Genomic DNA, 12,234 nt, shown 5'->3' with positions numbered 1-12,234 from the left:
GGACCATTCTGGAGGAGCCCTTCAGTACTCGCCTGAGCGAGTCTCCCACTTCGTTGTGTGCTGCATAACTTTGCAATCCTCAGGACCCAGCCAATGCCACCAGACATTGGAGCACCACCAGAGGAGCAGGAGAAAGATGAGGATGATCATCAGCAGCACCAAGGCGAGAGGGAGGCACACAATGTACAAAGTGGAAGGGCCATCCGTCAAAGGCTAATAGCAAGTCGCTTCTAGGCCCCTTCTGAGGAAATGGCTTCTGCCAATCAAACAACCTGAATGAAACCATGAAACCATCCCGCAACCCCTAAGCCGGTCAAGGCAACAATGATTGCAAAGACCAAACATGTACATTTTGAATACAGAAACTTATTTATTTTACAAACTCTGTCTCATTTCCACAACAAACTAATAGAAAGAAACACAAAAAAGAGTCATTAACATAACTGGCTCTCACAACCTGGAGACAATGTCCAAAGCAGTTTATAAAAAAAAAAAAAAAAAAAATTGACCACGAACCTCGACCTTTAATAAAACAATGAACAACATTTCGTCACACCTCCTACTTTTTTCCTATCGAGGGTGATCTGCTTCCCTTTCGAAATTCCCCCCTTCCCACCCTGCAGCTCCTCCGTAATGGGACCCCAGTGGCTGCAGCAAGGCTGGTGGAAGGCTGCTGATTGTCACAACCTGAGACTGCGGGTGGCCTCGACCAGCTCTAGGCATGGAGGGCCCGGCTGCAGACTGCACCAACTCTGCATGGGCGGCAGCAGTCTGTCCTACAGGCGGTGGCAAATGCAGTGGAGAAGTGACGGTGGTGGCAGCAGGAATGCTGTCATCTTGAGAGAGGACAGCACCTCCTTGCTCGACCGACACACTGGCACTCCCACTTCAGCATCCAGAGCAATCTGCTGGAGCACAGATTGCTGGCCTGCTGCGGCGCGGTGAGAGCCCCAGGGAAATGTGTCCGAACCAGCGAGGATGGCAGCAGTCAGTGCTCGCGTGGCCTCAATCTGAGTCTGCATGAGAGCAGTCGGAGATGGGGTCATGGCAGCCAGTGACTGAATTGCAGCACTAAACATTTGCGTAGCAGCCGCCTGTGCTACAGCAAAGTGCTCCACACTCCTTGCCAGTGATTCAATGCATTCGGGCACCCTTCCCACTGCAGCCATGAGCACAGTGTGCCTGTGAGCCGCCTGGACGCTCATTTCAGCGAGGATTCGCTCCTCCTCTGCGTCCAGTGCAGCAGGACTCGATGGCATACTCTCCCTCCGGGGAGAAGGCCCCCCGAGCTTCCCTACCCCCATCGCGTTGTTGCAGCCCGCTAGGTCTTGGAGCTTCACCCTCATCAGACCGCTACCCTCCAGGGAAGGCGTGTTCTGTGTGGGCATGGGCTTCCTCGGGAGAGGGTGGCGCTAATGCTCCGGCTTCCTCCTCGCCTTCAGCTTCACTCCCACTGGCAGCTTGAGGGCCCGTCTCCTCACCTGGTGAATCATCATCTGAAAGCAGGGAGGTACAAGAGTGGCTTTAGCGTGAGGACAGGGTGGCAGCAAGGGAGGCATGAGTGCAGCGATTTAGGGATTTGTATTGAAAGTGTCAAAGGCTGCTGTTGTGAGGAACAAAGGAAGGAGAGAGGACAAAAAGGTGATGACCTTAACATTGCTGTCCAGAACGGGGTCGGCGTCTCCAGCGGTGACTGGACCAATCACCCGGCTTGCCACAATCCTGTGGACGCGCACCTCAAGATCGCTGAGGGGTTGCAGCTGAGGCCGCCCTCCACCGGTCCGTTGCTGCTGTCTATTATGAGACAGCTTGGCCTGCAAGAAAAAGGACGGCGTCTGAGTAAATATACAGCCACGGTCTTGCCTGAAATGCCTCCCATGGTTGAATAGCCCTTACTGTATGCAAAGTGTGGAATGTGCGTGTGTGTTTGATGAAAGGGCCATAGGTGTTGGATGAGTGTTGGGTATTGGGGCTTTTAAGACCCTCTGGCCATAAAGTGAGGTTGAGATGGAGGGGTTTTGAAAAAAAGGCACTCACCCCAACGACCCGAGTGAGGTCATTGAACTTTTTCCTACATTGGAGATGGGTGACTGAGCCCCCTCCCTCCACACACTTCTGTACTTGCGTGGCAAAGGCCTCCTGCTACTCTGGGTACAGAATGGATCTTCTGCGCTCCACCGCGCCAACCAGAGTCTCCAAGGCCCGCTCACAGAAGCGCTGTGCTCGCTCCCTGGCCCTCTCCACAGTGTTTGGCTGCAAGATTTAGCCACAGGTCTGCCCAGGCCGAGATTCAAGGCTCCAATGAGCAGGGTGTGGCTGCAGAGCAAGATCGACCCTCCCCTTTAAGAACTGGCCAGCGCCAGTGTGTCTGTGTTCAATCGCTAACTGGCAGCACCTGCGCTGCGCCCGCCTTGAGGTAGCACCTCGGCCTTAGCGCGAAACTTTGCGCACGGCCGCTAATGGTGCCCTAAACAGGGCTATGCCGAATTTCTCCCCCTAAATCTTTGGCACTGTGTAGCACTAAACCATCTAAAGTCTATTAATTCAATCATTTTTAGTTGAAAAAAGTTGAATTTTCCAATCACTTGTAGTAAATAAAACCACAGGAAGCATTCAAAAATGTTTTAATTAACAGACCATTCAAATTAAGCAACTTGGAATTGAGAGTAGTATGGAGACCAGAAGACCACAGGTTTGATACTTGGTCAGTGATGAATTCGCTGATTAGCCTCCACCCTGAACTGGGGATGGGAGAAATTGGCTAGGGTTCTTGCTGCTGATCTCTTTTCAGTGACCTTTGGGAAGTGTGTGTATTAATGTCTCGTGGAACATGATTAGTCTGTGATGCCCTTCAAGACGAAGGGCACTGTTTTAGCTAACATGTAAAGAATGGATGCGTTGACCTCGTACTCCAGTGGGAATCGGCCGCTTTAGGATAAGGGGTGGCGTGTTTTGGCAAAATCATAATGGGGTGGGTCCACTGGCAAGAATTTACCTGCTCTGATGCAAGTTGAGTGTCTTTGCACTTTTCACACAATTGAAATCAGTAGGCTTCATTCCTGTTGTCGCACTATACTTTGAAGGAACAGAGGCTGGCGGAGAGCTGAGCCACCAATGGGCAGAATAAAAAGGTTGATGGTAGGCTGTGCTGCAGGCAACTGTTTACCTTTACCACTATTCACAATTTTTCTCCTGTGACTGAATAAAACCATCTCGGCAAATAGTGTTGCCTGACCGGAGAGGGATCAGGATGTTGTATAAATAGGGTAAAACAATTTAAAGTCGTTTAATGGATAATTAGATCTCCAGGAAAATCCAAACCCCTGGACCAGTCAGCTTTCAGCTCGGGGACTGAAGTGCTGCTAAGACACCAATTTATAATGCCACTTGTCAGGAGCAGCTTGCTTTCTTACTAACCTTATACCACTAAAATAAAAAAAATTGAAGTTTTAATCACTTCTACTCACCATGTCTTCACTCCCATTCATTATTTCTTTCACAGTCTATCTCATTTTTAAATATATACTCCTAAACTTAAATGGTTATCCACCTTTTGAGGTCCCATTCTGGAGGTTGGACCCTTGATGCTCAAAATTGGTTTTTAGCTGAAAGCCAGCTTCAAAGGCAATCTAGAACTTCCAACAAAAAAAATGCTATTTAAGGCTCAGGATTTTAAAGACTACCTCGGTTGCTCCATTGAAGCAGTCAAGTTGTTTTAATGAGTTTGAGAGCAATGTTGGATGTTCTGGTGCCATAGCTGTCGACAGAGAACCTGCTGGCTTAGGGTGTGGACGCTGTTGAAAGAAGTTCTCATTGGCAGTGTCATAGAGCCGTTTTTATTTCAGGAAAAAATGGTCATTAATTATGGCCTTGGTCTAGGTTTTCAGTTTCTAACCATTGATGCGATTTTTATAAATATCTGTCAATGTCTGGTAACTCAAACTGCTTTTAAATAGACATTTGTCCATATGAAGTCAAGTCAAACATACAGCAAGTTCGAGGTTTGTTTAGAAGACGGCATACAGCTGGTGGAATCACGTGACCTTTGAGGGCAGTTAACTCTGAAATTTGATCCTGCTCGGAGCAGTTATTTGGAGGATTGTATGACAGCTCTCACTGCAAAGTCAGATTCGGCTAAAATTGTCTTAAATGTGTAAGGTTAATGCAGTAATTCATGATTGGCTCAGTAATGTTACAGTATTTTCAGCATGAGCTGAAAAGAGCCAGATGGCCCACGGAGAATTACCCTGAACTTGCTAGATGTCCTAAAAGTTAGTCTAAGTAACTTGAGCCTATATTAACTAAACATTTTCAGGTCACGATTTAGAAATTGCAGCTTGTTTTGTGTTTCATTCATTAAACTACAAGTTGGATAGTCCGATGTGTGCTCCTGTGCTTTCTCAGTCCACCTAGTGTAAAGCATTGCAGGAATAAGTTCTCTTTGAAGTGCTTTTGTGGTTGAATTTAACTGTACAACAGTTCCTAGAATCATAGAAATGATACAGCACAGGAGGCTGCTATTTGGCCCATCTTGCCTGTAGGAAGCAGACAAATTATGTTTTTGTACTTGGTGTTTTCCTCAATGAAGTTTGCTGTGTTCAGTCTAGTGAGTGTGTATTTTTCTTGCTGTTCACCTGAGTTTTTGCAAATTTCCTGCTGCTTCCTTGGTGGGATTGGAGACTGCCTCTGCTTTCAGTGTAACTTACCATACATTCCCTGCTGCAGGGAATGTAAGATAGATGTTAAGCTATTTATCACACTCTGTTATACCATATATCTCCTCCTGAAGGGGCTTCTTATTTTTAATCCCAACAGTGGTAACTCGGAGAGAAGAAAGGAGAAGTCTCGTGATGCTGCCAGATGCCGAAGAAGCAAAGAGTCCGAGGTCTTCTACGAACTGGCCCATGAACTGCCCCTTCCTCACAGTATCACCTCTCATCTAGACAAAGCCTCTATCATGAGGTTGACCATCAGCTACCTACGCATGAGGAAACTGCTCAATGCTGGTGAGTAATTTGTAGTTAAAGCTATTAGTTATTTTAATTAATACAGGTAAATATTTTCTACATAAAGATAAGTCTAAAGTAATTTATTGGCTGTGAAGCACTTTGTATTTATACAGCATCTTTCATGTTGACATCCCAAAGTTCTTTTTGTATTTGGCTCTAATAGCTTTCAGAAATTATTTACAGTATGTAGCTTTTCCTGCAATACACCACATTTTATCTTGTGCTCAATGTTTGAGAGTAATTTTAGCCATCTATTTTTATCTCCTTGGGCCTCATCTCAATGAAACCCACCTTCTGTGCTCTCAACTTGTTCCAATCTTGACCTTATGTACACTTTTTCATTTAACAGGAAATAAATAAGAAATAGGAGCAGGAGTGGGCCATTTGGCCCTTCGAGCCTGCTCCGCCATTCAGTAAGATCATGGCTGATCTTCTGCCTCAACTCCACTTTCCTGCACTATCCCCATATCCCTTGATTCCATAATATTCAAAAAATCTATCAATCTCTGTCTTGAATATACTCATTGACTGAGCCTCCACAGCCCTCTAGGGTAGAGATTTCCAAAGATTCACCACCCCGAGTGAAGAAATTTCTCCTCATCTCAGTCCTAAATGACCGACCCCTTATTCTGAGACTGTGACCCCTGGTTCTAGACTCCCCAGCCAGGGGAAACATCCTCCCTGCATCTACCCTGTCAAGCCCTGTAAGAATTTTGTATGTTTCAATGAGATCACCTCTCATTCTTCTGAACTCTAGAATATAGGCCTAGTCTACTCAATCTCCCCTCATAGGACAATCCCCCCATCCCAGGAATCAGTCTGGTGAACCTTTTGTTGCACTCCCTCTATGGCAAGTATATCCTTCCTTGGGTAAGGAGACCAGAAACTGTACACAATACTCCAGGTGTGGTCTCACCAGGGCCCTATATAATTGCAGTAAGACGTCTTTACTCTTTTACTCAAATCCTCTTGTAATAAAGGCCAACATACCATTTGCTTTCCTAATTGCTTGCTGTACCTGCATGTTAACTTTGTGATTTGTGTACAAGGTGTAGTGTCCGTGTGTTGATAAAGACACTGAAGACAGGAGTTGGTTCATAGAACCCCCCCCCACTTTGCTTAGTAAATACCTAACGGATATATACAGGCTTATATAGCCCGAGTGGCAATTACCGGCATTACAGCGCACATACACCACACAAGGACACCCAGGTCCCTCTGAACACCAGGTATATCCCAATCTCACCATTTAAAAAATACTCTGCTTTTCTATTTTTCCTACCAAAGTGGATAACTTCACAATTCTCCACATTATGTTCCATTTTCCATGTTCTTGCCCACTCACTTAGCCTGTCTTTATCCCCTTGCATCCTCCTCACAACTTACATTCCCACTTAGCTTTGTATCAGCAGCAAACTTGGATATATTACATTTGGTCCCCTCATGCAAATCATTGATGTAGATTGTGAATAGCTGAGGCCCAAGCACTGATCCCTGTGGTACCCCACTAGTTATAGCCTGCCAACCCAAAAATGACCTGTTTTATTCCTACTCTGTTTTCTGTCCGTTAACCAATCCTCAATCCATGCTAGTACAGGAAACTCTTTTATCCGGCACCGACAGGACCGGCGTGGTGCCGGTTTATCAAAAAGTCCGGATTAGAGGTATAGTAAAAGGTACGAGAGCCCCGTACACAGCAACAAATCCAGGCGTCCCTGTTGCTTAGCAACAAGTGCAGGAACCCTGGCCACAAGATTCAGGCGGTCCTGTTGCTTAGCAACAGGTGCAAGAACCACAGTTACACAGCCACAGATCCAGGAACGGCTACTAATAAGAAGTAAAACTTACCTGAACCTACTCCTGAATTTTGCCGGTTAACAGAGATTTCCGGTTATTTAGGTGCCGGTAAATCGAGAGTTTCCTGTATATTACCCCCAATCCCATGAGCCCTAATTTTGTTTATTAACTTCTTGTGTGGCACCTTATGCCTTCTGAAAATCCAAATACCCCACATCCACTGGTTCCCCCATATCTATTCTGCTAGTTACAACCTCACACGATTTCCCTTTCATAAATCCGTGCTGGCTCTGCCCAATCCTATTATTTTCTAAGTGCCCTGTTACCACGTCCTTAAGAGATTCTAGCATTTTCCCTACTAACTGGTCTGTAGTTCTCAGTTTTCTCTCCCTCCTTTCTTTCTTAAATAATGGGATTACATTTGCTACCTTCCAATCTGTGGGAACCATTCTAGAATCTATGGAATTTTGGAAATTGTACCCCGTGTACAAGATAATGAATTTTCCCATAATCTGGTAATTTTTAACATGGTTCATGCTCTGCATTATAAATCCAATATCCCTTCAGGCCCTACATTGCACAGCACTATCATCAAATGGTAATGGAAAACCTCCAGAACATACTTATTGCTGAGTCCAAATCGTAAGAAAAGGAATTTCAAAAGAATATTCACTTTCTGTATACTTGAATAATTACATTTATTACCACGCCTTTAACGTAGAACAACATCCCGAGGCGCTTCACGTGGGCATATGGCAAAATGGCCACTAAACCTAAGGTGGTGACTAAACTTGATCGGTGACATGGGTTTTAAGGAGGGCATTAGAAGGGTTTAGGGAGGGAATTCCAAGGAGCCTGGGAGGTTGAAGGCTTAGCAGCCAATGGTGGGGCAAAGAGAGGGAGGGATAACAGGTTGGAGTCGGACGAGTGGATATTTTTACTTGATTGAAGTCCAATCTGGCTAGTTCAGCCAATCATGAATTGTTTGATTTTTCTTTTCTTGCGTTATGTCTTTGAACCTCAGTTTTACTGTTGCTTAATAATTTATTGAAACTAACCATTATCCTCTTCAATTGCAACTGCAGCATGGCATTGGGTGGCTGAATTTTGAAATGCAATATTTGAGATCTAACCCTATATAGACATTTTATCTGAGTGCTTATTTTGCAAACCAGATTTGTTTCTTGAAATGGTTTGCACAAGTAAGTATACTGCGCTGCTAACTGGATTTAGATAATTGTGATATTGAGCAGATGTACCAAAAGGACTGTTCAGTTAGAGACCTAGATAGACGCCAATAAGATTGTAGCAGACCAGTTCATTGTGTTTATGACCTTAGGGAAGCTACATGTGTGCCAATCTCATACATGCAGTTATCCATTGCCAAATCTGCCTGAAATATAAATGGCAGATTTAGCACCGCAGGAACTAACATATTAGGCAGCGACTTTCAGTGGAATTGATTCTGTGGAGTATAAATGATTTTATTAAGCAGATGAGATGATCCTAATTTGTAGACCAGGTAAAGCATGAATATTCAAATAATGTCACATTAATATACTGTAGAGCCATAATACCACAGCAAAATGGAATCTTATGCTGCTGGGCTGTTCAAAAAGCCTGTGTAAAATGGCAGCCACTTTTAATCTGCAAAATAGTGGAACTTTTTAAAAAAAAGATAATCTCATGCAGCTATGTAAAATTAATAGAAGTAAAAAGGTACTTGCTTTTTTATCAACTATTTAAGAATGGGAAAACACATTTTGGCCCAATAGACCTGGCCTTTTGTTGTTCTCAACCCCTGCTTCTTACCTTTTCACTGTCTCACAGTCGCCTTGGCCCCCACTGCCCCGGCTGCAAAATCATGGCCCAGATTTTGCTGGACTAATAATGACGAGGCTGTTGGTGCTCACCGTTACTCCAGAGTAAAACTAACAGCAACTTCTGGCGTCCACACACGGGCAGTTAAATGTGGAAATCAAGAAGTTGCTGTCAGAGATACCCTGCTCCTCCACAGGCTGTGCTGTTGCAGCCTTCACTGATGTTATTACAGTGATCTCTGTGCAGATTCCAGCAGGTCAGGCAGCATCTGTGGAAAGAGAAACGGAGTTAACGTTTCAGGTCTGTGACCCTTTGTCGGAACTGGAAAAAGTTAGAGATGTAACAGATTTTAAGCAGGGCAGATGCAGGGAAAGGGGGGAGGGGAGGAAAGAACAAAAGGGACGGTCTGTGATGGGGTGGAAGGCAGGAGTGGTTAAATGGTGATTTTGCTATCCCCATTTGCATCAACAGCTGCCACCTGAAAAAATAGGGGCAGAGGTTATGGTCTGAAATTGTTGAACTCAATGTTAAGTCCAGAAGGTTGTAAAGTGCCTAATAGAAAGATGAGGTGCTGTTCCTCGAGCTTATGTTGAGCTTCATTGGAACAGTGTAAGAGGCCGAGGACAGAGGTGAAGTGGAACGTAGAATTAAAGTGACAAGCGACCGGAAGTTCGGGGTCACCCTTACGGACTGAACGGAGGTGTTCCGCAAAGTGGTCACCCAATCTGCGTTTAGTCTCCCCAATGTAGAGGACACCGCATCGCGAGCAGTGAATACAGTATACTAAATTGCAAGAAGTACAAGTAAATCGCTGTTTCACCTAGGAGTGTTTGGGGCCCTGGACAGTGGGAAGGGAGGAGGTAAAAGGGCAGGTGTTGCATCTCCTGCACTTGCACGGGAAGGTACCATGGGGAGGGGAGGGGCTGTTGAGGGTGATTGAGGAGTGGACCGGTGTGTTGCGGAGAGATCACTAATGGGGTGAACTTAAGGTAATTACCCACTAGTCCCACACTAAAGATGGTAGTAGTTAGGGCTAGGGCAATCTTAGTAAATTAGTTTTTAATTGCGTAATAAGTGATTACTGCTGAACAACCTCTCTGGCCCTGGTAAATTTTTTATGGAAGAGCGGAGTCTCATTCCCTCAAGAAAATTAATGTTGCAGATTTGGGGGGAAAATAGTAATTTTTTTAGTTTTTCTCTTCCACATGGGATTAAAGGAGAGACATAAGTGAATGTCCCAACCTTCATTTTTCTTCCTGTAGAATGATTTCATTGTAATTATTTCCTTTTTTTTTTACTTCCTGCTTTGCAGACTATGGGCTGGATTTTGCCAGCCGAGGAGAGTTGGGGGCGGAACTGCTGCCTTCCGGGTTCTAGTCCCGCCCCCCAGCAACGTCTGAGAAACAGACGCTATTTTCCCTTGATTGGCCTCGTTAAGCCCACCCTGCGGGCTTGCCGGCCAATTAAGGGAATGCCGGTGTCAGATGACATCAGTGCATGACACTTCACCTGCCGGTTTTCTTAAAAGGGACAGGCCCCATAATTTTTTGACAGATGAATTGTCAGTGTTTGACAGCATTGAGGTGTTGTCAAACACTGTCCAAAGGTGAGCCCTTGTACCTAGGATCACCAATGACTCTCCTTAGGAGAAAACAGATGGCAGCTGCATGTGAGATAGCAGAAGCCAGCCATCTGTCAATTCTCCCGATCAGATGAGGCTTCATAGAAACATCAAATCTTGTCACCTGCAGATACATAAACAGAATAAAAATATTTCTCAGTACATTCTCTCACCGGTCATACTTACCTGTGCACCATTGCACCCATCACACTACCTCTACAGCTGTCATTTGCACACTTGCACTTCGGCTGATCCTGACAGGGTTTCGGGAAGCCCACATCAGGCTGAAAATGGGGAAAAGCCTCTTAACTGCCTGTTAACAGGCAGCTAATTGGCTCTAATCCCCTTCCCGCCACTAGAAGACTGGTCCCTGCGTGAGTCGGGGACTCGCCTCCCGGGAAGATGGTTTGGAGGTGGGTTGGGACTCACTCCCAATTTTTCCCATTTTCCCAGCAGTCCCGCCTCCAAACTTGCCTCCTCAGGGCTGGGAAAATCCAGCCCTATTGTCTGTGACGATTCTTCAATCTGGTTGAAGAGCTATGCTACTGCTTGGTCTGCTCCCACGCCACAGATCCTCGATTACTAGAAATCTCGGCTGACAAGCCCGCAAAAAGTCTCTGGGCAACTATACGTGAGGTGAACAGCAAAATCCGGGCCATTGTTTTTGAACCTATTTATACAACAACAGCTTGCATTTATATAGCCACTTTAACGTAGTACAACATAGTATTTACAGCACAGAAACAGGCTATTCGGCCCAACTGGTCCATGCCGGTGTTTATGCTCCACACAAGCCTACCTCCCCACTCCTACTTCATTTAACCCTGTCAACATGTCCTTCTATTCCTTTCTCCCTCATGTGTTTACCTAGCTTTCCCTTAAATGCATCAATGCTATTCGCCTCCACTACTTTCAAGCTTGAAATCAAATAAGTGATAAAAAAATAAATTTACTTGACTTGTATGTAACTTGTACAGGGGATGCTGAGACGGAAGCTGACCTGGAGAAACAACTCAACAGCTTTTACTTGAAGGCCCTGGAAGGATTTGTCATGGTGTTAACACAGGATGGAGACATGATCTACATGTCTGAGAATGTCAACAAGTGCATGGGACTCACCCAGGTATAGATGATCGTGTTTGCTTATTCAGAATAGGTCTTGTGTGATTGTGACGCTTTTCTGTGCAAAGGGAGGGTGTCTAAATGGGAGGAGTTGAGAATGTGCCAGTTTTGTAATAAAATCATATTTATATTCACTTTTGTGAAGTACCTGTTCAATACTTTAAAATATCAATTCTGATTCGTTAGAAGTGCTACAGATAAATCGAGTTGAGAATTATGAAGGAAAATGCTTGTCTTAACCAATTGTTTTTCTAGCTGTGCACAAATCCAGAAACTCAAATTTCAGTTTATACACTTGGCACCTTCTTAGTACCTATGATTATCAATGCTTTTTTTTCCTTTATGTGTGCAGTTTGAGCTGATTGGGCACAGTGTTTTTGATTTCACCCACCCTTGTGATCATGAAGAGATGCGGGAAATGCTCTCTCACAGACAGGGTAAGAAAACATTTTGGCATTAATACTTGTCCTGAGTAGACATAGCTGATGACTCATTTAATTGCAGCTGGTCCCTGGCTTTGATCTCCAGCAATTCATGCCACAATCTTTCGCAGTACTAGACTTTTAGCTTTTTGTACTGTAAATGAGTGAGTGTACTCTGCTGCTCATTTTTGTGCATTTTCTTTTTAAAGACCTTTGCTGGTATCTTCTGGCACCATCCTCCTCCTTCCACTGGGCTGTGCACACAATTAATGCTGCTTTCTGATCAGCTGACAAAAGATGCACTTTTTCCTGTGCTTTAATGCATAATACTCAATCTGTATAAGGAAGGGAAGCATGAAAAATCTGGCAGAGAAGGCTCCCGTGGCCTGGGAATGTGGTGGAGAAAGGCGGGTAGACCACTAGGGGTACGGACCACTCCACC

The 12,234-nt window shown here is 44.9% G+C and overlaps 1 protein-coding gene across 11 annotated transcripts in view; it reads left to right on the top strand.

Moving 5' to 3' along the window:
• hif1aa (hypoxia inducible factor 1 subunit alpha a) overlaps nt 1-12,234 on the top strand; it is a 66,921-nt gene that overhangs the window by 30,940 nt on the left and 23,747 nt on the right. For all 11 annotated transcript variants that reach the window (XM_086002831.1, XM_086002830.1, XM_086002838.1 and 8 more), the window contains 3 exons: nt 4,816-5,006; nt 11,226-11,371; nt 11,723-11,807. In XM_086002831.1, the coding sequence (XP_085858957.1) occupies nt 4,816-5,006; nt 11,226-11,371; nt 11,723-11,807 (422 nt within the window). The remainder of the gene's footprint in view (nt 1-4,815; nt 5,007-11,225; nt 11,372-11,722; nt 11,808-12,234) is intronic.

Source organism: Somniosus microcephalus, chromosome 12, assembly GCF_052327205.1.
Source record: "Somniosus microcephalus isolate GS21.2 chromosome 12, FLI_Smic_1.0, whole genome shotgun sequence".
Classification (NCBI taxonomy): Eukaryota; Metazoa; Chordata; class Chondrichthyes; order Squaliformes; family Somniosidae; genus Somniosus; species Somniosus microcephalus.
This window is presented reverse-complemented; position numbering and strand designations above follow the sequence as displayed.